The 22,273-nt window shown below is 62.5% G+C and overlaps 9 protein-coding genes across 9 annotated transcripts; 3 read left to right on the top strand and 6 right to left on the bottom strand.

Moving 5' to 3' along the window:
• Nucleotides 1–330: 330 nt before the first annotated feature.
• Nucleotides 331–6,351, top strand: Q8F55_005003 (uncharacterized protein; the record flags this gene model as incomplete). The annotated part of the gene is made up of 4 exons (XM_069353500.1): nt 331–493; nt 543–2,227; nt 2,266–5,962; nt 6,008–6,351. 4 exons carry the CDS (start codon nt 331–333, stop codon nt 6,349–6,351), a joined length of 5,889 nt encoding a protein of 1,962 aa, XP_069208142.1.
• Nucleotides 6,352–6,495: 144 nt separating this feature from the next.
• On the bottom strand, nt 6,496–10,803 carry Q8F55_005004 (uncharacterized protein; the record flags this gene model as incomplete). Its single annotated transcript, XM_069353501.1, has 15 exons — nt 6,496–6,843; nt 6,880–7,148; nt 7,194–7,297; nt 7,334–7,403; nt 7,444–7,523; nt 7,563–7,643; nt 7,679–7,779; nt 7,816–7,982; nt 8,040–8,325; nt 8,362–8,724; nt 8,768–8,792; nt 8,976–9,403; nt 9,447–9,476; nt 9,525–9,671; nt 10,075–10,803. 15 exons carry the CDS (start codon nt 10,801–10,803, stop codon nt 6,496–6,498), a joined length of 3,228 nt encoding a protein of 1,075 aa, XP_069208143.1.
• Nucleotides 10,804–11,183: 380 nt separating this feature from the next.
• Nucleotides 11,184–12,036, top strand: Q8F55_005005 (uncharacterized protein; the record flags this gene model as incomplete). The annotated part of the gene is made up of 8 exons (XM_069353502.1): nt 11,184–11,219; nt 11,356–11,459; nt 11,516–11,562; nt 11,618–11,641; nt 11,715–11,736; nt 11,774–11,853; nt 11,890–11,953; nt 12,000–12,036. 8 exons carry the CDS (start codon nt 11,184–11,186, stop codon nt 12,034–12,036), a joined length of 414 nt encoding a protein of 137 aa, XP_069208144.1.
• A 111-nt stretch (nt 12,037–12,147) lies between these two features.
• On the bottom strand, nt 12,148–12,644 carry Q8F55_005006 (uncharacterized protein; the record flags this gene model as incomplete). The annotated part of the gene is made up of 2 exons (XM_069353503.1): nt 12,148–12,342; nt 12,378–12,644. 2 exons carry the CDS (start codon nt 12,642–12,644, stop codon nt 12,148–12,150), a joined length of 462 nt encoding a protein of 153 aa, XP_069208145.1.
• A 207-nt stretch (nt 12,645–12,851) lies between these two features.
• Nucleotides 12,852–14,542, bottom strand: NDH51 (NADH dehydrogenase [ubiquinone] flavoprotein 1, mitochondrial; the record flags this gene model as incomplete). The annotated part of the gene is made up of 5 exons (XM_069353504.1): nt 12,852–13,077; nt 13,129–13,915; nt 13,963–14,127; nt 14,186–14,335; nt 14,389–14,542. 5 exons carry the CDS (start codon nt 14,540–14,542, stop codon nt 12,852–12,854), a joined length of 1,482 nt encoding a protein of 493 aa, XP_069208146.1.
• A 1,272-nt stretch (nt 14,543–15,814) lies between these two features.
• Q8F55_005008 (uncharacterized protein) lies at nt 15,815–16,480 on the top strand (the record flags this gene model as incomplete). The annotated part of the gene is made up of 2 exons (XM_069353505.1): nt 15,815–15,917; nt 15,966–16,480. 2 exons carry the CDS (start codon nt 15,815–15,817, stop codon nt 16,478–16,480), a joined length of 618 nt encoding a protein of 205 aa, XP_069208147.1.
• Nucleotides 16,481–16,783: 303 nt separating this feature from the next.
• On the bottom strand, nt 16,784–17,242 carry Q8F55_005009 (uncharacterized protein; the record flags this gene model as incomplete). Its single annotated transcript, XM_069353506.1, has 3 exons — nt 16,784–16,805; nt 16,847–17,162; nt 17,203–17,242. 3 exons carry the CDS (start codon nt 17,240–17,242, stop codon nt 16,784–16,786), a joined length of 378 nt encoding a protein of 125 aa, XP_069208148.1.
• A 1,748-nt stretch (nt 17,243–18,990) lies between these two features.
• On the bottom strand, nt 18,991–20,292 carry Q8F55_005010 (uncharacterized protein; the record flags this gene model as incomplete). Its single annotated transcript, XM_069353507.1, has 1 exon — nt 18,991–20,292. One exon carries the CDS (start codon nt 20,290–20,292, stop codon nt 18,991–18,993), a length of 1,302 nt encoding a protein of 433 aa, XP_069208149.1.
• Nucleotides 20,293–21,089: 797 nt separating this feature from the next.
• Q8F55_005011 (uncharacterized protein) lies at nt 21,090–22,191 on the bottom strand (the record flags this gene model as incomplete). Its single annotated transcript, XM_069353508.1, has 5 exons — nt 21,090–21,200; nt 21,427–21,489; nt 21,540–21,957; nt 22,004–22,078; nt 22,142–22,191. The coding sequence occupies 5 exons, from the start codon at nt 22,189–22,191 to the stop codon at nt 21,090–21,092; spliced, it is 717 nt and encodes a 238-aa protein (XP_069208150.1).
• Between the last annotated feature and the right edge of the window lie 82 nt (nt 22,192–22,273).

A 22,273-nucleotide genomic window follows, 5' to 3' on the forward strand; every position in this document is an offset into this window, starting at 1 on the left:
GCGTCAAAGACACGTAATATTTTACGCGCCCTAGAGTGCAGGCGCGTCACTTGTCCCTGTCCTGAAAGCAATCTCACCGACGCGCCTGGTCTCGGACAAGCAAGAACACCACTCCCTCACCTTCGACTCCCTCCTCCATATCGTCCTTTGTCTCCAACAGCAACAATAACTCCAACTGTATAGCACAACCAGTGCGACTGGTACCCCAGACAATCCTCCCACCTCCCCCCGCGCCACCGCCCGACTCGCTGCGTTCGACAATACCCACCTCAGCGCGCGCGAAAATCAATCGCGCAGGGGACCCACCCCCCTAGGCTCACCCCACTCGCAATGTCGCCCACTACGCGTCGTGCCGCCGCCAGCAGCAGCCAGTCTGTCATTTTTGACACGCACACCACGCCCGTCGCGTCGTCGTCGAAGAGTGTGCACCGCGCGTCCAGCGCGCCCAGCAAGTCGTCGCCGCTCGACCCCCTCCGCGCGGCCAAGACTGTCGGTGAGTCGTGGTGGCGGGGTCCCGAGAGTTCACAACTAACTCCACTCAGCCGGGCCTCTGCGCTCGCTCAGCTCTGACCGCAGAGCCAGAGTCGCGTTCTCGCCCAGTAACCACACAAAGCTCTTCAACACCAACGAGCCTATCGTCCCTGAAGTCCCGCCATCAATCCGCTCCTACCGCACTTCTTCCCCCGAGGCTACGTCCTCCCCTTCCTCGGCCCACCGCGCGTCTGACGACTCGGCAGACGGCGTCCGCCCCATCCTCAAGCGCCACGAACACCCCATCCGCGTCGCAAAGTCGGTCAAGGAAGGTACTTGGAACAACCGCGAGCCCGCCCGCCTGAGAGTGATTGGCGCCATGCCCCGTATCGACAGCCCCTCCATGTTCCTTTCGACTCTGGACGCCGCCGAGGACGGCATCGCTGGTGTTCCCATCTCTGATGATGCGCCCCCGTCTGATGACAGTGACACGTCTGGTGACGGACAGGCTGGCGGCCAGCTCCCCAATGGGCCACGAGGCGCGAGCGACAACTTCAGTGACGAATCCGAGGAGGAGGAGCTCGAAGAGGGACTCCATCCCTCCTACCTCGTCGAAAACCTGTTATCAGGCGAAGCCGACCTCCTCACCCTCGAAGAGTCGTACACGTCGCTCACGCTGCGCCTGCGCGAGAGCCTGTTCGACATTGGCCCGCCTACGCTTGCAGAGCATACCGAGTTCGACAGCGTCTACAAGGAGATTCGCGATGAGGCCCCCGCCATCGTCTGCGCTGTTCAGCGCGATTTGAATCGCCTCATGGGCAAGATGCCCAACTCGGAGACGACCGCCTCCACCTCCCCGTTCCGCGGCCTTACTGCTGCCTTCAGCCTGCCGCCATCACCACAGAAGACGCCTAAAAGAGGGTACACCGAGTCCGAGGTCCTGTACCGCCGCGAGGCGGCGGGTGTTGGATGCGCGGCGTTGAGGTTCCTTACAGTCGTATTCAGCTCGCCAAGGCTCTTCACCCTGTTCACCGAGGCCGATGTCCAAGCACTGCTCGACCAGGTCCTGGTCATCCCCAGGACTCCAATTCTCCCAACACCGAGCCCGAAACGCACCTTCAGCCAGGCCATCATGATCTTCTCACAAGTCCGCCTTCCATCAGCATGGATCAGACCACTGGAGAGCAAGATTACTCGCTCCCTGGAGAGCGCGCTCACGACCGTCGCCGTCGGTGTGTTCGCCCTCAAGGACCCATCACCCATCAGGAAGGAGGCGTTCAACGCCGTCATCAATCTCCTCAGAAGGTACCCTGACATCTTCTTCCCGGCATACACACAACTCCTCCCCGTCTGCCTGCGCACCCTCGCCAGCCCATTACCCGCGCTGAGGAAGAGCGCATCGGCTGCCGCCGCCGCATTCCAGACTGCCAAGCTTCGCCTTCAAGACGACGCCGACCTTCTCCTCCAAGATGACTCTACTGCCTGGAACAAGACAAGATCAGTCGTCGTCCGCAGCGAGGCCTTTGTCGCAAACTTCCTCCGCGGGGTGCTCAAGTCTCCACGATCAAAAGCGACCTATGACAAGGATGGAGAAAAGAACACCGAGTGGTCGCCGATCGAGGCCGTGTTCCGGCGGACAGTCGGAACTGCCGAAGAGGTGGCTTGGGCTTGTTCAACCTGGGCCATTCTTGTCAGCTTGATCGGCAAGGAGTTCAGCTCGTCGCCCTTAGTCAAGGACATTGGCCACATCATGGACGTGAGTTGAACCAAGGTTCCCGTAGCTGACATCAACAGCGCTCGCTTCAGCCTTCGACAAATGGTGTTCGCCCCACTCTTGCCAGCGCGGCATGGCAGCACGCCATCTATGCTTACCTCCACGCTGGCTCGACTGCCTCACTATCAGAATCGGGCCGTGTGGTGCGATCCTACAACGCATTCAGCGCCTCGTCGTACGAAGATGTCGACGAACGACTGCGAACAATCGCCTTACCTGTCGGCGTTTCGCTTGCGCAGGCCAGCGACAGCAAGCACTTCACTCAAGCTCTGACCACTCGTCCCGATTTCCACAACGAGCAGAGGTGGAGTTGGCAGCGGTCTGAGAAGCCGAAGAAATTGGCCTGGATGATCACGACGGGTCTCGTAACGCCCGCCTTGCTCTACGCCTACACCGTTATCGCCCTCAGCGACGAAGATCAGCCGGCGCGGGAGGTTACCCGCATGTCGGGTCTGCCTTCCTCGGATGGTGTCGTCGTCGACATCACGCCAGAGGAACGCCGCTTGCCTCGATTGGACCGCACCTTTGACCTTGTCCTCATGCCAATTCTCAAGCAGTTCTTTGGCATCTGTGGTGTTGACAGCCTCAAGACCCTTGGCTGGGAGATGTTCGAGGCGGTGACCGCTACCCCGTCCACTGGCCCACTTCCCAAGTTGGAGCGCCTGCTCTCGCGCCGGTATCTCAACGGCGAGATCCTCTACCTCGACAAGGTGGCCCCCGAGATCGTCGACAAGTTCGATGCCGACTTCATTCGTCCATCTGAGGTCCCAGGATGGGGAAGACTGTGGGCAGCAAAGCGCCTTGGCAAACTTCTCGCCCTGTTCGAGGAGGCCTTTGATGGCATCCGTGGTGTGAACGACCTCGCCGCAGTCGAGTGGGTAACCAACGCCGACGGTCTCGTCCTTCTCCCTGCCGTGCTTTCACGCATCTGGGGCAATCTTCTCCGGGCACTCGCCATTACGGACATTCCCGAGTCACCCCCGACGCCACTCTTCATCGTCGGCCTCCAGGCTGTCACTCGCCAGATTGTCAGCATCTTCCAGCGAGACCCCACGACGTACATGCCCATTTGCCTTCTCGACGCGAGCGGCAAGTCGACGCTCAACACTGACGCCATCCGCCTCGGTGTCACTCTTCACCTCTTCAACGTCGCTGTCGAGGTCCTTGGCGAGAAGACATTGGGAGCGACGCTCATCAACCAGCAGTTCAACCGAAACCCTGCCGAGGAGTCGCCTTTCGCCGCCGAAGCTCTTGGCCAGCCTACCGTTGTCGGCAACCTGCTTGGGCCGCTGACCCGCTCTAAGCTCTCTTCCACAATGGACCCCAAAGTCCGCCAGCTGTTCTGCCAGCTCGTCAGCGCGCTCCTCAATACTGGCTCCACACGCGATATCGGCACTCGCCTCCTGGGCGAAGTCTCAAACTCCATGCCGTGGATTTTCGAAGCGGACGAGCAAATGCAGCTCGACGTATGGCGCCTGCTGGCACTTAAGTGGTCTGAGGTCATCGACCTCCAGCCTTCTGTCACTGCCTCAGCCACAAACCACACCGGCGAGGTCCTGGTCAGCCTTCTGTCTTGCCCCTTCCGCAACTCGGAGGCCGCTTCGGTCTGGTACAACACCCCCTCGGCTCAGGACCTGGAGGCGTGGCAATCGCTGCTCAAGGTGTCTGTTCTTCGTTTCCGGGCGAAGCGTGTCGGTTCAAACTTTGGTGTTCTCGAGACCCTCTCGGCACACCTTGACGACTTCATTCGCGTCGAGGACGACGACTCGGAGCAGACAAGGTTGCGCAAGGCCTCTATCACCACGCTTTCGTGCCTCTCAGCGGCCATGTCGTGGATCTCGTTCGTGCCGACCGAGCATTACCACGCGGCGCACTACAGCATCAATGAGAACTTTGTTCCGGTCGACTTCCTCGCCTTCGTCTCGTCAGCCCTGGTCGCGGCGTTCAACTACCCTTCGGAAGCATGCTTTGCTGCAGTGGGTAGGCTGGTGCTAAACATCACGGCCCTGTTCCAGTCGCTCCCATCAGACTCTGTCGCCGACGTCCTCGAGCCATTGCGTCCCGGCCTTGCCGCCTGGATGACCGATTCGGCCAAGGTCGTCACTGAGGAGCTCGGGATAAAGCTGGACGGCCTCTATGTGGCCGTTCTTCACGCCTTGACGATTGCGGTGGAGAACAACGACCTGCCTGCCTCGACCGACACGATGAACGAGTACATCGACATGTACGCTCCTCGCCTATCCCGTGGAACGAGCAGTGCCGTGCCAGCCGCATTCCAAGACTTCTGGCGTCGGTCCTTCCAGCCTGTTCAGGGCCTCGACTACTCTGACGATGTCGCTGGCTTTGTGAGCGATGTCCTCACTGCTCTTCCCGGCTTCATCATTGCCGAGGGCCTGTCGTTACAAGAGTCCTCTGTCAGCTCCGACCAGTTCCCATACGCCGAGTCGGTTCCTATCCAAGTGGCGGAGCCAGCGCCTGTCGTCATGGAGGAGGTACAGCCTGAGCCCGAGCCGCTCGGTGTCACTGAGGTGATCGTTCGCCCAACCGAGGAGGACATCCCCGTCGACACCTCTGCCAACTACGATGCGGACGTTTCTGCGTCGCTGCCGCCTTTCACCCAGACGCGGTCCGGAAGGCTTCGTCGCAGCCAGTCTCGGAACCAAGAGGCGTCGCAAGAAGCGCCACTGGTTGCCGAGTCGTCTCCTGCTTCGTCTCCTGCCGACACGACTGACGTCTTTGGACCGACCAAAGCACGCCGCGCCAGAAAGGCGAACAAGATCGCCAGAACAAAGTCGTTACGGGAGGCTCGCCTTCAGGACCGCCACGAAGCCGAGGTCGCTCTCGAAAAATCGGCTCTGGCCCGTTCCAAGAGCTGGGCTGCAACGTCCCGTCGCAAATCGCCCCGACGAACATCGTCCTCGCCGCCTGCGGATGCGGGAGACATGACTGTCATCCCCGAGACTGACGACGAGGGCGAGCGGTTTGGCCGGACTCAGGCGACCTTCCATTCCTCTCTCCCAGAGGAGGAAGGGGGCCGTGGCCTCTTCTCCTCTGCCAGCAGATGGCTGCGCAAGGTGCCCAGCATTGGTTCATTGTTTACGCCTACACAAGGCGAGTCCAGCCAGCGTGCCGAACGCACTTCTCGCAGCTTCGAACGTCTCAAACAACTTGAAGAGGACAATGCGGAAGCCGATACACCCCTGGCTACTCGACCACTCCGCCACAAGAGCCGCAAGAGCCAGGGTAGCGAGGCGGATCAGCCACCTGCGGTTGAAGAGAATGCGGAATCTGCTGTTGCCGAGGATCTCGGCCAGCGAGTGGTGGTGGAGATCGAGACTCGCTCCAATGCCAGCTCCCGCAACAGCACTCCTTCCGCCTCATCTCAGACTTCCACCCGCCGTAAACGTGGAGCTTCAAATGACGAGGCGCCCAAGACTTCAAAGCGACGTCGACGTGCAGCCCGGAAGGCGACTCGGGAATCGCGATCTCGAAGCCGGAGCCAGAGCTTCCCTCCCGACGAAGATGACGAGCTGTTGTTATCGCCTGAGAGCGCGGAACGCGCGCGCCGCGAGGAGCAGGAGTTGATTGCCGAGGAGGAAGCCCGCGTGGAAAGACTTGAGCAGCAGGCATCGCCGCTGGCAGGTAGAAGGGGCATCGAGGCACCGGTCGAGGCGCTGGAGGACGACGACGAGTTTGTCGAGAGTGGTGCTTTCGATGGTGAGTCAACATGTCGTGGCCGCTGCCCCGTTACTAACCCAACAGATGCACCTGGTGACGAGTCGCCAACAGCGGCGAAGACCCAGCCTGCGTTCTCGACACCCAACGGCTCGGACGCAGGGTCTCCTGCTGCAGAGGCTAGCCCCGAGCCACCTGCATTCGCCCCTACACCGATCCGGCGCACAGCGGTACAGCAACGCGTGCTGTCGATGGTCGAGCAGGCGGCTGATGCGCATGCTGCGATCGCCGCCCTCGACTTTGACGGTGTCATTGAGCTCCTGGCCAACGCTGAGCGACTGAGAGCGCTCGCGACATCCGCTCTGCAGGCCCAGGCCGAGCAGGGAAGGCAGGAGCGACGGAGGCGGAGGGCCAGTGCGGGCCGAGAGTAGAGGAGAGGAGGGTGAAGGGGGGAGGCAGTTGGGATTATTCGTTTCGACATTCATTGCATTGGCTTCATACTCATAGTTGTGTTGATTTACATGTATCGCATTGCACTCGATTGGCATGACAATGCTGTGTCTATGTGGGTCGCTCTAGTCGACCTCGACGACCTCGCTGGGCTGCACGACAGGCAGCAGAGCGTTCTGGTTACGGCGCCTCTCAGCTGCTGTCTCCGACGGGCCTGCTGAGTTCTCGCGCCGCGCCTCCCCGTTCTGGGCAGGGGCCGCCGTCTCGCCATCCTTGCTGCCATTGGCCTGAGGTGCGCCACTGGGCTGCCGGTCTCCATTGGCGGCATCCTTGGCTTTGGCTTTCTCCGCCTGCATCTTCTTCTTCTTCCTCGTAGAGATGATGCGGTTGAGTGCCTCCTTGTGGCGGTGAAGGATGCGCTTGTTCAGCGCCTTCTGCGCGGGGGTAAGGGAGATGGGGACGATGATCTCGACCTGGGTGCGTCAGTTTGAATGGAGCAAGCCACTTACCTTGGGAGGAAGCTTGAGGACATCGGCCTTGATGCGCCGCAGAATGTACGACTTGATCATCTCGTGCAGTTCGAGGATCAGTGACTCATTGAGGTCGTTAAAGCGCTGCTCGAGCTCTTCTAAGTGTCTAAAGCTCTCGGGGTCGAGGAAGTTGAGGAGGTTGAACAGCTCGCGCAAGTTGTTGTTGAGCGGCGTGCCGGTCAGCAAGACGCGGTGGACAGAGTTGAGCGTCTTGAGCCGGTTGAATATCAACGAGCTGTTCGACTTGACTGTTAAGACGTCAGTCTCTGAAGCGCAAGCACCGCTATACTCACGACGCTGGCCCTCATCCACAATAACCACCTCCCACCGAGGCATGCGGCTAAACACGGCGAAGTCGTTGCCCGTAATCATGTCATAGGTCGTAAGGACGACATGGCTTGAAGGTGAGCTTTGTTGCCTGGCGACAACTCACGCTTTCAGCCCGGCGGCCTTGTTCTGGGCACCCATATGGTACAGCTCGTACTGGGAGACGACTTTTCGCGCTGCACGGTGTAAGAACCCAGCAACAATGAGCCGACGTACACGAAGCAACGCCGTAGTATGGCACAACGCGCAGATGTGGCACCCATTTCTCAAACTCTCGGACCCAGTTGGTGATCGTTCTAATCGCATGTTAGCTCCGGCACCTCTCAGTGACATACGAGTTCGGGACAATGACCAGTGCGGGGTAGATCTGAAGGTCTTCCGAGCCAAGGTAGCCCAAGAAGGAAGCGACTTGGATACTGCCGGTCAGCGCTAACCTGTCATTACCGCTTACGTCTTGCCCAAGCCCATGTCGTCAGCGAGAATGCAGCTTTCGCGCTTCAAGTGCTTGTAGGTGAGCCACTGGAAACCTTCGATTTGGAAAGGCATCAGTGTCTGGATGTCAGTTTCACTCTTCAATCACGGACTCACCCCTCCGACCACACATTCTGGCTGCTCGTTTGGAGGCGCGCCTATCGTACGAGCAAGTCTCTCACGAGCCTTGATTTGCTGATCGTTGAGAATCGGGATCTTGACGCGACGGGCAGCAAGGTATCGTTTCAAAGCATGCTTGAACGCAGGGTACAACTCAGAGTCGACTGGAGGTGGTGTGTCCCAACAAGCTGTCGTCAGCGAAGCTCTCTACCCGCACTCACATTGATCATACTGCAGATCGTCCCACTTCCCCAAGAACCAGGTGACGAGGGGAGCAACCTCATCGACGTCGTCTTCTGACAACCTCCTTCCGGCCATGTTCTCCCAGCGCTCAATCTCCAGGGCCTTCTCGACAGGTGGCATCTGACCGTCAACTGGCTCCCAGTCGGATTCTTCGCTCTCCAAGTCGGACACGACGACCCTGCCGTTGGCTTTGCCTTTGCCCTTGCCTTTGCCTTTGCGCCCCTTTGGTGGCAGCAACATGGCATCAAGGACACGGTCGACCGTCTGACGATTAGCACTGTGGCGCTACGCATAACTCACGCTCCACGCCACAGGCAGACTTTCAGCCGCCTCGACATCAGGTGGCACCCCGTGGGGCTCTTTTTCTCTCTCACTGGCCTCGAGAACGTTTGCAATCGTCGGCGCCTCCATAGTGTCGCCAAATGACGCAAGAGTCTCATCCGTGATGAGGTTGAGGGCCGGTCCCTTCTCCAAGAAGTTCTTGAGCTTGGCAGGCGCCACCGAAAGCAGCCAAGGATGCGGCACCCATGCAACGTGGCGGAAGGAGCGGCCTTGGAATTTTACGAGGTACTCGCGAGGAAGTGGGTCACGGTAGAGGGGAAGCTCATCCTCATCGAGTTCAGGCTCCTTGGCATACGCAGGCCATGGGCGCCAAGCGATAATCTGTGTATTGTCAGCACTCACAGACGTGCCAGGTTAGACTCACGCTATCGACGAGGTAGTTCCACTCCCTGCACTGTTGACAATACCAAGCCTTCCCCTCATCGCTTGTCATCTGATAGACGTGGGCCAAAGCCGGGAGTGTAAACCTCTCCCCACTTGGGAATGGACTCTTCACTGAGGCTTGTCAGTTGCGTGGAAGTGATTGATACTTACAATGCTCATAGTGGACACCTTGCTTACACCTGAAGCACCTGAAAAGGAGGGGGGCAGGCTTTGAATCCCTCAGCCCGTCTGGCTTAAAGCCGTCTGTGACCGGGACGTCTTGTGCGTCTGGAGACTCGGCTGGGGCCGCTGAAGCTGTAGCGACTGCAGTGTCGCCCTTGCCACTGCCGCTACCACCAGCACCACGGCCGTCGTCGTCGTCATCGTCGTCGATGACTATCGGCTCGTCGTCGGCCGTGCCGTTCGCCGTCGTAGGGTTCGCCGAGGGCAGCTCCTGATGCTTCTCCCCGGGCAGCCTGGAGTGCTTGCACACGTAGCATGCAGGGTTTGTCTCACAGTTGCCGCAGAGGAAGGTTGCAGACTCGTGGATCTCAATATTTTTGCGTCTCGGGGCATCCGGGTTCTTCGTCCGGAAGGCGTGCAGAACGTCGCGCCTCTGGTTGGGTTTCAGACAGCCCTGCGGCAGTTAGTTCGGCCCTCCAGTCAAGCAAACAACTCACCCAGTGCCACGAGACTGAGCATCGTTCACACTGCCAACGGTCAGTGACGGTGCTCTCGTTGACACCGATTCAACCCACCTCCATCCAACCCATCATGAGCCGGGCCCTCTCTTCCTCTGAGAAGTCCCAGTCGTCTTCCTGCTTCCGTTTCTTCCCCTTGCCTTTCTTCTTGAGCGCCTTCTCTAGCATCTCGTCTGCAGGCCCCTGGTGACACTTCTCGCAAATCTGGGCAGGTTAGGGCGAGATGAGTCCTTGACACCTGCCTCTCGGTGACGGTCCAGGATCTTCCTCGAGGTCGGCAAAGGCGACGTCCTTGGGGAACGCTCTGGGCTCGACTCCAACTCGTAGATCTCGTCGTCGTCGTCCATCTCCTCTTCTCCTTCGCTCTCCCACTCCTTCTGTGTCGGGTGGTACGAAGCGGTGGACGCCGAGGAAAGTTCCCGATGCGTCCGATGCGGCTTCGCTTTTGGCTTTGGTTTCCTCGCGAGTGCCGCCTCGGTGCGAGTTATAGGCAGCTTTCGCCCGCGTTTCGTGACACTCGGGCCGTCAGAAACCACTGACTCGGAACGATCACGCTTGGACGACTGAGGAAGATCAGCGGACGGACTCGCCCTGTGTGACAGCATACCTTGGGATCACTCCGCAATGTCCTCCAGCTCGGCGCTGCCGCAGCACCTCGTGTCACCCTGCCAACGACCCCGTCGCTCGACGCCTCGCCTTCAGACTCGTCCAGCTCGACCACTTCCTCCTCGCTGTAGAGCTCATCGGACGGCGTTTCGACCGCGCGGTTGCGTACCGATGCCTTGGTAGTTCTTGGGGGTGGGCATCGCTGAACCTTGCGCCCCGTGGTCTCTTCCTTCTCTGACCGGGCGAGAAGACGCCTCCGGCTGGAGCTTGTTGGCGGCTGCAGGTCCTCGGCGAGCTGGTACCCCATTAAAGTGGAGAGCGGCTTGAACGGGATCTCGACCTCGATGACAGTGGGCCGCAAAGGCGTCCACGAGTACTCTGAGATAGAGCGCACCGATGCAATGTGCTCATCCGCCTCAGAGCCCAGCGCCAGGGGATCTGGGCTGCTGGGCTCGACAAGGACGGCCGAGGGGCGTCGTGAAGACCTCCTGTCCGTTGCTGTCCTGCTCGCATGGCGGCGAGACGACGAGGCACGAGGTGTCTCTTCACCGCTATCGTCAAAGAGCTGTTCTGCGAGGCTGCCTGGTGTCTTGCTTGACTGCCTGGTCGGTGTCGCTGCCGCCGCCGCTGAGCGCCTCCTCGCTCGCGTTTTGGGTTCCTTGGGAGTCAAGGCCTCGAGGACGTCCTCTTCGTCCGTCTCCATGAACTCGTAGTCTGATGTCGGCGCCATGGTGGGATGGGGTGTGTCTGAGAGAGCGGTGTTATCCACCTCTCACCTCATGTCTTTTGGTTGTTGCGGATGTTGTTGTTGTCGAACTTGGGCCAGGCGCGGTCGGTTGTGCAAGTCGCGTTGAATCTCACAGCGAAGTCAATGTGGCCAAATGAGAATCACGTGACTTTGTAATTGATTTCTCGGTTGATTAGAAACTCGCCCTATAAAGTGACGTGAGCCGGCGAGGCGATCTAGGTCGCCATTGAATGTGACGCGTCGCGGCGGCTGCAACCAAACAAACCCCATCCCCGGCGCCTGTCTCCCTTGTCTCTCTCCTCTCTTCCTCCCATCCGCTCAACCACTACCCATAACCCACATCCATCCACCATCCACGCACAATGTACCGCCTCGCTCGCCCCACCCTCAACGCTCTCGTGAGTGCTCCCACACAGCGGCGCGTGCAAGCATTGCCCGTGCACACACGCGACGCGACGCGTCGTTCCCATGTCGGCATGGTCGCGCGCACGCGCTCGTGTGTCGCCACCAGCAGTGCAGCTGACATCCACGCAGAAGGCCCCCATCGGCCAGCGCAACTTTGCCAAGGCCACCCTCCTCGGCCGCCTCGGCAGCACCCCCTCTGTCCACGAGACGCAGGACGGCCGCAAGTTTGTGACGTGAGTGGCTGGGTGTCGCCTCGTGGCCCGGCTAGCCAGAAACTCATACGCATCAGCTACAACCTCGCTGTCCCCAAGCCCCCCAAGCGTGACGCCGACGGCAGTGAGTACTGCCGCAGTGGGATGCGCGGTGTACTGGCGTGCTAACACGACTTCAGAGGTCGTCCTCGGCCCCGACGGCTGTGAGTGGATTCTCGCTCGCCTCGTGCGAGACGATCGTCCCCCGCACGGAATGCATTGCTGACCCCCCTCCAGTCCCCGTCCGCGACACCAACTGGTGGGTTTGCATGTCCTCGGTGTTTCTAACCCCGCAGGTTCACCGTCTTCAACTTCATCCCCAACTCGGTCGAGTACCTCGTCGAGCTCCAGCCCGGCACGCAGCTCCTCGTCGAGGGTGAGTGGCGCGCGACAGCTATCACTCACACCGCAGCCAACCTCGAGTCGCGCTCAAGTACTGACGAGGCCGGCAACCACCAGAAGGACCTCTTCCTCCGGTGGGTAGCTGCGGAGCCCGTGTGTAGCAGCTACTGACCCCCGCAGCGAGCTCTCGCACAAGATTGTCTCGAAGAAGAAGTAAATACATGCGTGGTGCTATCTGTAGGCGTATGCAGAGGCGTATGCAGAATGATGATGTGTGTGGTGCAGAGGCGGGGTGCTGAGGCGGGTACAGAGGGCGGGGTGCAGCGGCCTAGTCGATCCAGGCGGGCTCCTCGCCGTCGTCGTCGTCGTAGTTGAACCGGCGCGAGGCGTCGCCGTCGGCAAACCGCCGCCCCAGCTCCTCCTGCATGGCAGCAACATAGGCCGGGCTGCAGGCGATAAGCAGCGCGTCGAGCGACTCGAACGGGGACGCAGGCAACGGCGTGCCGAGGGTCCAGCTCTCGACCTGGCTTCAGCGCCATCCACACCAAACGAACGCACAGTGTACCCCTTCCCGCTGAGGCTGACGACCGCTTCCCCCTCGCCCGCGAGGAACACGACGCTTGCGCGCGCGACCACCCGCGCCGGCGTCTCGCCACTCGCGTCCGCCTCGGCCTTTACTTCGGCGCGCTGCGCGTCCGTGCGCGGGAAGCTCGCGTCCAGCAGCACTTCGGTCGCGCGGTCGAGCCCGAACGCGTGCGACGAGAGCGCGGCGCGCAGCTCGGCCACCGGGTCCAGGAGGAGGTTGTGCTCTGGCGGCGTGGGCATGGTGGTTGGGTGCCGCTGACATTGGCGTCAATGTGTGGCTGATGGCTGGCGGCGGCACTCTGGCACTCGGCGTCATGCCACGCGACGCCGTGCCTGGAACGCTAGAACTGGCTGACAACTCTGTCCACTCCGACACGCTGTTCGTCCCAGCCACGCCCCGCTACCTCGTACACATGCATGCAAGTTTTAATCTACTGCCGACCCGCCCTAAGCGCTCAGGCGGGGCTGCACCTCGCCGCCGAGGTTGTCTGGCACGTTCTTGGTGTAGTCGACGTCCGACACGAGCTTGCCGCCAAACTGGATGGGTCCGTACTTCTGCTGGAACTCGGCAATACGCTGCTCAACCTCGGGGCGGAAGTTCTTCATGAGACCCTGGATAGGCCAGGCAGCGGCGTCGCCAAGAGCGCAGATGGTGTGGCCCTCGACCTGCTTGCTGTGTACGGGTTAGCACCTACCCCGCTCAACAGACCCAGCCAACACTTACGTGAGCTCGAGCAGCATGTCGATCTCGCGCTCCTGGGCGCGGCCCTCGACCATGCGGTCCATCATGTTCATCATCCAGGTCGTACCCTCACGGCAGGGCGTGCACTGGCCACAAGACTCGTGCTTGTAGAATTTGGAGAAGCGGGCAATGGCGCGGATCATGTCGGTCGAGTTGTCCATGACAATGACGGCTCCTGTTCCGAGCGACGTTCCGTTGTCCTTGAGCGAGTCGTAGTCCATCAAGCACTTCTCGGCAGTCTCACGCGTAACGACAGGGACCGAGCAGCCACCGGGGATGATGCCCTTGAGGTTGCTCCAGCCGCCACGGACACCACCGCAGTGCTTCTCGAGCAGCTCCTGGAGAGGAATCGACATCTCCTCCTCGACGACACAGGGGTTGTTGACGTGACCCGAGACACAGTATAGCTTGGTGCCGGCGTTGCGCTCACGGCCGAAACCGGCGAACCATGCGCCACCGCGACGGGCGATCGTTGGGGCCACGGCAACAGTCTCGACGTTGGCGACAGTCGAGGGGCAGCCGAAGAGACCGACGTCGGCGGGGAAAGGAGGCTTAAGACGGGGCTTGCCCTGCTTGCCCTCGAGCGACTCGATAAGAGCAGTCTCCTCACCACAGATGTAGGCACCGGCGCCGCGGTGGAGGTAGACGTCAAAGTCGTAGCCCGAGCCGCAGGCGTTCTTGCCGATGAAGCCGGCAGCGTAGGCCTCGTCAATGGCCTTCTGGACGTGGTACGCCTCCTGGATGAACTCTCCGCGGATGTAGATGTAGGCTGGGGGTGTTAGGTGATCATCGACAGCGGAGAACCTCTCTACCCACCCGCAGTAGCGTTCATGGCGCGGCCAGCAACGAGACAGCCCTCGACGAGCTTGTGGGGGTCACCACGCATGATCTCGCGGTCCTTGCAGGTACCGGGCTCTCCCTCGTCGGCGTTGACGACCAGATACCTTGGGCGGGGGTCCTTCTCCCATCCAGGCTTGTTCACTGCGCACAGGTCAGCGATGTGTCGCCGACAGCGAGCGGCGCGGGCAGCGCAACGCACTGAAGCTCCACTTGAGGCCCGAGGGGAAACCGGCACCGCCACGGCCGCGGAGACCAGAGTCCTTGATGGTCTGGATAATCCACGAGTCACCCTTGAGGAGGATGTCCTTTGTCTTGTGCCAGTCGCCGCGAGCCTGGGCGCCCTTGATTCCTGCGACGAGTTAGTTTGTGCTTGCGAGCGGAAGCGTGCGGCGGCGGCCTCACCCCAGTCCTCGCGGGTAAAGAGGTTTGTGAAGATGCGGTCCTGGTCCTTGAGGCCGCCGTAGTGACGGACGGGCGTGTCGGCGACGGTCGCGAGGCCGCGGACGTGGGTCGACGCCGTGCGGAGCGAGCGGGGGAGGGCGGTTGGTCGGAGCATTGTGGCGTGCGTGCGTCCTTGTCGTCGTCGTGAGTGAGTGGGGATGTGACGACGCGTCGAGGGTGGGGTGTAGCCTATGCGACGACTGCAATGGTCGTTGTTGGAGTGATCACAGTGACTGTCGGTGCTGCCGTTGCTCGCTGCTGCTGCCGGGTGCAAGCTGCTTACTGCCTGCTGCCGCTCAATCGCATTGAGGCCAACACCATTGGGCGGAGCCGCACCACCCCGGGTCAACCAGGACGGGATCAAATCTTGACCACTGAGCGGTCGGCGTTTTCGCGGGTTGTGGCACTTGAACCGCGGGCGACTTGGCACCCGCAATGACGCACGACGCAGCAGTTTGTTGACAAAGTCACGAGCAAGGAAGCAACAACAAAAGGATGCATCTTCGCCGCCGCCGTCGTCGTAGTCGTCGTGGCCCTCCACGCCCTATCATCCTCCGATAACGACTCGCCTCCACGACAAAGGCAGAGGCGCGGCGGGCGTACGGCGCGCTCAGCTCTGGGTTTCGGGGCGCGCCTCGGCTCCGGACATGCGTTTGCGCCCAACCCGCGGCCTCCTTTGCCACCCACGACGCAGCAGTCCACTGTGGCACCGGTGCAGCGGCGAGCCAGACAGATTGGCGCCCCCTTCCCCCGGCGCGCGAGATTAGCATCACACGACCACCCACACCCTCGTCGAGGTCTCCGTGAACGCCGGGGCCAAAGGGGCGAGAGCTGCGGCGTGACCGAGTGCGCAGCGTCAAACGTGGGGCGACGGCGGTCTGTGCCGCTTGGTCGAAAGCTTGTCGTCATGTCGTTGGCTGCAGCGAGATAGGTCGTGTGCTGACTCGACTTGCTGGCCGGGGTTGCTGACACGCTGGCCCGTGTCGCCCGGTCGCCCTCGCCCTCGTGTGCGCCCCCCCAACTTATCACTGGAATGACCCCAACACCACGTTTGTCTATTGTGCCACCCCACCCACCTCGTCGTCGTCGTCCCACTAAATCACTCAACTCTCTCCACACACAACACATCCTTTGGCCGCTGTGCACACCTCGCCCAGCGTCTCCCCCCTGCACCGCCAGTCGTCACCGCCCCCCACCCACCCCCCTTGCCTATCTCGCATCAGCACTGCGCCCTTGCTTCTCGACCGCCTCGTGCCTTGGCTAATCGCTCACTGCCGCGACATCGACTCGTTGCCGGCCTCCCCCTTCACCGCCGCCGCCGCCGCTACCACCACCACTGCCTGCCTGCCCCGCCCTCACTCCCCCACCTATTTAAACCTTGCCCATCATGTGCACCCAAACTGCCTTCCCTCATTTCCATTCCACGCCCTTTCATCACCCAGTTCAACATCACTCTTACTCAGCAGTAGTCGCCACCAGCACCATCCCAGGTAAGCCCCCCCTCTCTCCCCCCAAGATGACCCACTTACACCGTACAGTCGCCATGGTCGACTACCTCACGCTCCTCCGCTCAACCTCGGTCGTGCTCTTCCGCGCGCCCACTCTGCGACAGGTGCCCGGCTCGACTGCCTACCTCCTCCCACCCAAGCCAATCGCCGTCGCGCTCCTCAAACTCATCTACGGCGACACGGACTGCGCCTACTTCCTGATCGACCACGTTCTTGAGAGCGCACGCTCGAGCACGCACGGCGAGTTCAACCCGGCCACGGTCGACCACGACGACCGGGCCCTCGCCCAGGCCGTCGAGGCTGCCGCCTGGAAGGAGATTGACCGCGCCAAGGTCTTCTCGCGCGCCCTCGGCCAGCTGTTTGAGCACCATGACAGCGTGAGCGAGAGCCAGGTGCACGACCTCGCTGCGAGCTACGGTCTCGAGCTCGTCGTGAGCGGGCCGCGTACTGCTGTTGCTGCTGCTGGCGGCGGCGGCGGTGGCGACGTGCTCCACACCCATGCGTTTGACACCACTCCCGCCGACGCCACTGCAGTGTTCGCCTAATCCAGACCCAACGTGAACGCTGCCGGCGGCCAACATGGCCACCCACCTTGCCGCCCGGCGGCGCTAGGGGCGTCTGGAGTGCTGTGCGCCCTCACACGTCAGCGTGCCTGCATGCTTCTGCTCGTCCCCGATCCCCCTCCACCAACCGGCTCCACCCCTCCTCGATTGCTCTGCTCAAGCATCCCCATCGCACAAGCCTCTTCTGTCTCATACATCGTCATCAAGCATTGTAACACTCGACAGTTGACAAGTTCTCAAGGTCTCGACATTTGGTGTTTGCTGTTCTGGGATGTGTGTCGTCTCTCAAAGTGCAAGCGCGATGTAGCTGTATCATATGTTAGCATGTTATTCCTGTGCCATACCCACCCCGCAATCATTGCCAGGCCGCCGAGGGGGGTGAGCGGGCCAAACACCTTGCCGACCTGCTCGCGCCAGAGGACGAGGCCGAAGATGGTGCCGCTGAAGGTGAGGCCGCCAGCGACGATGAGGCCCGCGGCCGTCTTGTACCTGCGCGCGCCGAGGGCGACGGACGGGTGGGCCGAGATGGCAAGCAGGGCGAGGCCGTTGAAGATGAGGTAGCTCGAGCCCGTCATCCACGACGTGTGCGACTTCTCGGGCAGCTCGGGGAAGCGCGAGCGGAGGGCGTGGGCGCCAAACGCGCCGAAAGACATGCCAGTGGCGGCTGGGCGTGAGCTTTGCTACGGGCGACGGGGCGTACGCACTCAGAGCGGCGCCGGCACGGAACAGGGTCTGGGCGCTCATTGTGAGTGGGGCGGGTGTGTTTTCGAGGCTGTTTTCGAGGTTGTTTTCGACGTCCATCGAGGGAAGTAAGGTTGAGAACAATGTCGCTGCGGGGCGTCTGGCGCGTCGGCGAACAAGACCTCTCGGCCGGGAGTGCGTCACTGTTCGGCGCCGGACGCCCTCCACCCGGCTTGGCGGGCGATGGCCGCGTCAGGCGCGCCAATCTGCTCCCGCGCCTACCTTGCCCAACGCCAAACCCATTTGCCACCAGACACCTCGAACTCTTCTCGACAACCTACATTTCACCACGCGTCTGACGACCCACCTCCAACCCACACCCCGACGCCCAACCACACCATGGCGGGAGCACAGGCGCAGCTGCACGTGTACCCGCACTTCAACCACGAGGAGGCGGCGGCCGTGGCCGCGGAATTCGTGCAGAGTGAGCTGGAGTGCCCGTTTCTGCGCACACAAGCTGACACATGCAGGCCTCGACAACCTCCAGGGCGAGGTGACCTTTCTGCTGCAGGAGATCCGGGAGAAGGACGAGCGGATTGGTCGTGAGTGGATGTGTATGTGTTACGTTCGCACCCGCTCACCCACCAGAACTCCTCAACCGCATCAACCAGAGACACTATGGCCTGACAAAGAGCATCAAGAACCTGTCGTCTTCGAGCACGCAGCCATCGACCGCGACGTTCACCCTGCCGATCCCGGCCGGCTCGTCGCTCCCCACGGCGCACCTGAGCACAAAGGACGCGCAGAACGTGGCCAAGATCCAGACCGAGTGGGGCAAGATCGAGTCGCTGCAGGAGGAAAAGATCAAGCTCGCCGAGCGACTCGAGCGCATCGTGCTGCGCGCGCGCGAGCGCGGCAAGAACGAGTGGCACAAGGTCGGCGGCATGGACATTGACGAGCTCGACACGGACGTCAAGATGGGCGACCTGGGCGGCGCGGATGTGCTGCTGCCCGCGCAGGGGCTCGGCAGCGGCAGCGACGCGCGGCACGTCAAGAGGCGCAACAAGCCGGGCAACATGCCGCTGGCGGCGGCTATCTCGGCCGGCAGCAGCATGGGCACGTTGGGCTCGCCCGGGAGCATGCCGCCGCCGCCTGCGCCGCGTGCTGGGAGCGTGTCGCGCGCGACTGGCGGGGTGCGCGGCGCGCGGGCCGAGCGCCACCAGAGCATCGCGACGACCATGTCGGATGTGGACGCCGACGGCGAGGTCGAGATGGCCGACGGCGGCGACGTCGAGGCCGACGACGCAATCTACTGCTTCTGCCAGCAGAAGAGCTACGGCGAGATGATTGGGTGCGACAATGACAAGTGCCACTACGAATGGGTGAGTCGAGGTGGGGTGGCGCAGCTGACAACCAGTTCCACGTCAAGTGCGTCAACATCAACGGCCAGCTGCCGGATACCTGGTACTGCCCCGACTGTGTGGTCAAGCTGGGCCTTAGTTCGAGCGACGGCAAGGTGGCCAAGGACAGAAAGGGGCGGAGAAAGTAGGCGGGGGGGAGGGCTGGCTGGTGGCAGCGAAGGCGTTTGTATTGTATCCGGCGTGTGGCGTGTAGCATGTATCATGAGTGTAGAGTGTGCAGGGGGCAGTCGTGGCAGTCGTGGACATGTTACATGGTGCTACTGATGAATGCGGATGTGTGTAGATTGTGCTTGCGATGGTACAACATGATGCGGGCTTGCCTCGTCGCCGCCTCGTCGCCTTGCTCTCGTGCTTGCCTCGTACGCTACCAGCCTACCATCAACGCCCGCCCTAGTGCCACTCCTCACTCGGTATACTCGCCGCGGTCCCCTGCGCGTCCTGGTTGCGATTCACCATCGGACTGATCCACCTTGCCGCGTCGACGACCACGCCGTGCGCGCCCACGCGCCATCCGCAGCGCTCGTACCCCTTGAGCTGGGCGTAGTCGAGGTCTACGACCTGGGACCAGAACGCGCCGGCCATGAGCGAGGGGCAGGCCGCGATGAGCTGCTCGGCAGCCTCCTCGGCGTGCTCGCGCCACCCCTCGTCGCTAGCCACGACGGCGCCGGGCGCGAGGCAGAGGTCGAGGCTCTTCAGGCGGGGGAAGTGGGCGAGCTGGGCGAACAGCCCGCCGGCGGGGCTGAGCCAGCGCGCGCGCGCCTCTGCGCCGGGCGGCGCGTCGAGCCCGCCGCCGCCCGAGAGGCTGTACACCACCTGCACCTTCCTGCTCGCGTCGTACGGCGCGACGAAGACCTCCTCCAGCGTCGCCGCGCAGGGCCGGAGCGCGGCGAGCACGCCGACGGGGTCCCACGCGTCGCTGACCTTTATCCTTATCGTCGTGAGCGGTGCACACGCGAGCACAGCGACGAGCGGCGCGAGCGTGGTCGCGACAGGCGCGAAGGTAACGCTCGCGCACTTGAGCCTCGTGAGCCCCGGCGCCCAGCTAGCCAACAACAGCGTCATGTGCGCCGCGCACACGCGGCACTTGAGCGCGACGTCGAGGCTCCGCAGCGCGGGCAGGACGAGCGCGGCGTCGTCCCCGCGCGCGAGCACGAACCCGCGCTCCTGGCCCGCGCCGTACGCGTCGTGGCTGCAGAAGGGGTTATGCGCGAGCTCGACGCTCTCGATCCCGCGCGCGCGCGACAGCAGCGCCACGAGGAGCTCGAAGCGCGCCAGCGCAGTGAGGGGGGGCACTGGGTGGTCCGGGCGCGCCGTCGGCGCGAGGCGGAGGAAGCGCACGCGCGCGAGCACGTCGTCTGGGGCGCTGGCCCACTTCTCGAGCCGGGCCTGCGCGTCCCACTCGTCGCGGATCTCGATGCCGAGCGGGCGGGGTTTGATGGCGGCCCGCGCGCGCCGGCAGGTTGCGCGAAGCGCGCGCACGTCGCGCCCGCTGTAGTCGCGCGGAAGGGGTGGGGTGTTGAGCCAGTGCTCGGCGAGCGGGTGGTCGTCGGGCGGGCAGGCGAGCGCCGCGATGTGCGCGAGCAGCTCGTCGGGGAGGTCGGCGAAGGTCGTGCGCGGGGGAGGGGGAGGCGTGCTCGGCGACGCGGGGAGCGTGAGCGGCGGGAGGGCGAAGAAGGTTAACGTGAGGGCCATGGTGGGGGGGGGGGGGGGGCCGCTGAGCGTCGTGTTGAGGGAGGGAGGGAGGAGCCAAGGCCGGAGGGCAGGTCGAGCCGAGTGCGTACTGTGTCTCCAGTCACTAGGTCACCGCGCCAGTGCTTGTCGGTGGCATGTCGTCGTCGCCGGCGAGAAAACGTCGACACACAAGTTTGACACAATGGCAAACGCAGGCGAATGCGTGCTGCGTCCGCCGCAATGACCACCTCGGTGCCCCCTCCGAGGCGGTGACGTCAGCAGCGACCAGCGCCCAGCCGACTACCCCGCCCCCACCCCACTCGCCTCGCCGTCGCCGCCGCCGCCCCGCCGGCACTGCAGTAGCGAGCAGCTGGCCAAGACGCGGCGACAGCGTGCACCGACACACGCACACGCCAGCGACGGCAACATCTGCACCACGCAACTCCCAATTACCAAAGCTGTGCACCAGTGTGGCACTTCCTCTCTCTTCAAGAACGTGCATTCCATCCGTCTACAACCTCACAGCGTCGTCGCATATATGCCAACATCGAGCCAAGATCAAACCGAAACAACGAGGCGGGTCGTGTGTGCTGCGCCTTTCACCAACAATGCGCTATGAGGGAAGGACGCGGAGGAGGGGGGAGGAGGGAGGGGGAAGTCCGGGGACGGTCGAACCGCGGTCTATCGGCCAGCCAGGACAGCGAGGGGTCCGGGGGCCACGAGGAGGTGTTCCAGGGGCCCAAAGGAGCGAGATGGGGTAGGATTGAGGTAACAGGAGGGCAGGGAAGGCTGAAAAAGGCGACTTCTAGTCGGGCCCGCTAGAAGTCTCCACCGCCGTCAAATCCGCCGCCATCAAAGTCCCCGCCGCCCCCGTAATCATCCTGCTGCTGTCCGTCCATGTAGCCGTCCATGTACTGGTCGTGTCCGTACTAAAAAGTGTCAGCAGGTGCGATGGTAACAACCTTGGTGATGAAGTGATGAAGTGATGGAGTGATGGTGATGGAGTGATGGAGTGATGGTGATGGAGTGATGGAGTGATGGTGATGGAGTGATGGAGTGATGGAGTGATGGAGTGATGGAGTGATGGTGATGGAGTGATGGAGTGATGGTGATGGAGTGATGGAGTGATGGGGTGGGCAAGGGAGGCACACTCACGTTGGACATCATGTTGCCGATCATCATACCACCGAGGAGACCACCGCCCATACCAAGCATTGCCTGCTACGTTAGCCATGTCGTGTTGCCACTTTCGCCTCGGCCATACTCACGCCGGTACCCGCGCCCATGCCCTGCCTCTGGGGCCGGCCCTGCTGCATCATCATGGGCTGCTGTCCGTAGCCCATGGGCTGCTGGCCGTACATGGGCTGCTGGCCGTAACCCATTGGCTGCTGGCCGTAGCCCATCGGTTGCTGGCCGTAGCCCATCTGGGGCTGGCCGTAGCCCTGCTGCTGGCCGTATCCGCCGCCGTACCCCTGCTGCTGCGAGTACTGGGGTGGGGGCTGGTTGGTCTTGCCCGTGAGCTTGGAGAAGAGGCCGCCGCGCTTCTTCTCGCCGCCATCGTCGTTGTTGGGTTGCGAATTATTGGGCTGGTACGTGGCCTTCTCGTTGGTCGAGCCGGAGCCGGCGCCGGGGGGCGGGCCTGCGGGCGAGGCGAAGCCGCCGGCGGGGGGTGCCTCGTCGGCCGGGCTGGGCTGTCAGCGGCGCGCACGTGTGGGGACGGCGCTCCACTCACTGTGTCCACGACGATTTTGGGCCTCCGGGCGCCTTGGTGTTGACGTAGAACCAGGTGTTGTAGTCTGGGTTGAGCCTGTGGTGTGAGCGCCGAGAAGGTGGGGCTGCGGAGGCAAGGCCGACGGCGGATCCCACTCACTGGGTAACCCATCCGTCCGGGAGCGGGCGGGTGTCGGGGTTGGTGGCCATGGTCGTGTCGCCAATGAGAGAGTGGGTGTTGCTGTTGTTTGCCACTGAGGGGATCAAGTTTATGAGCAAGGTGTAAGAAGAG

Source organism: Vanrija albida, assembly GCF_041260175.1.
Source record: "Vanrija albida strain AlHP1 chromosome Unknown contig_4, whole genome shotgun sequence".
NCBI classification, from domain to species: domain Eukaryota; kingdom Fungi; phylum Basidiomycota; class Tremellomycetes; order Trichosporonales; family Trichosporonaceae; genus Vanrija; species Vanrija albida.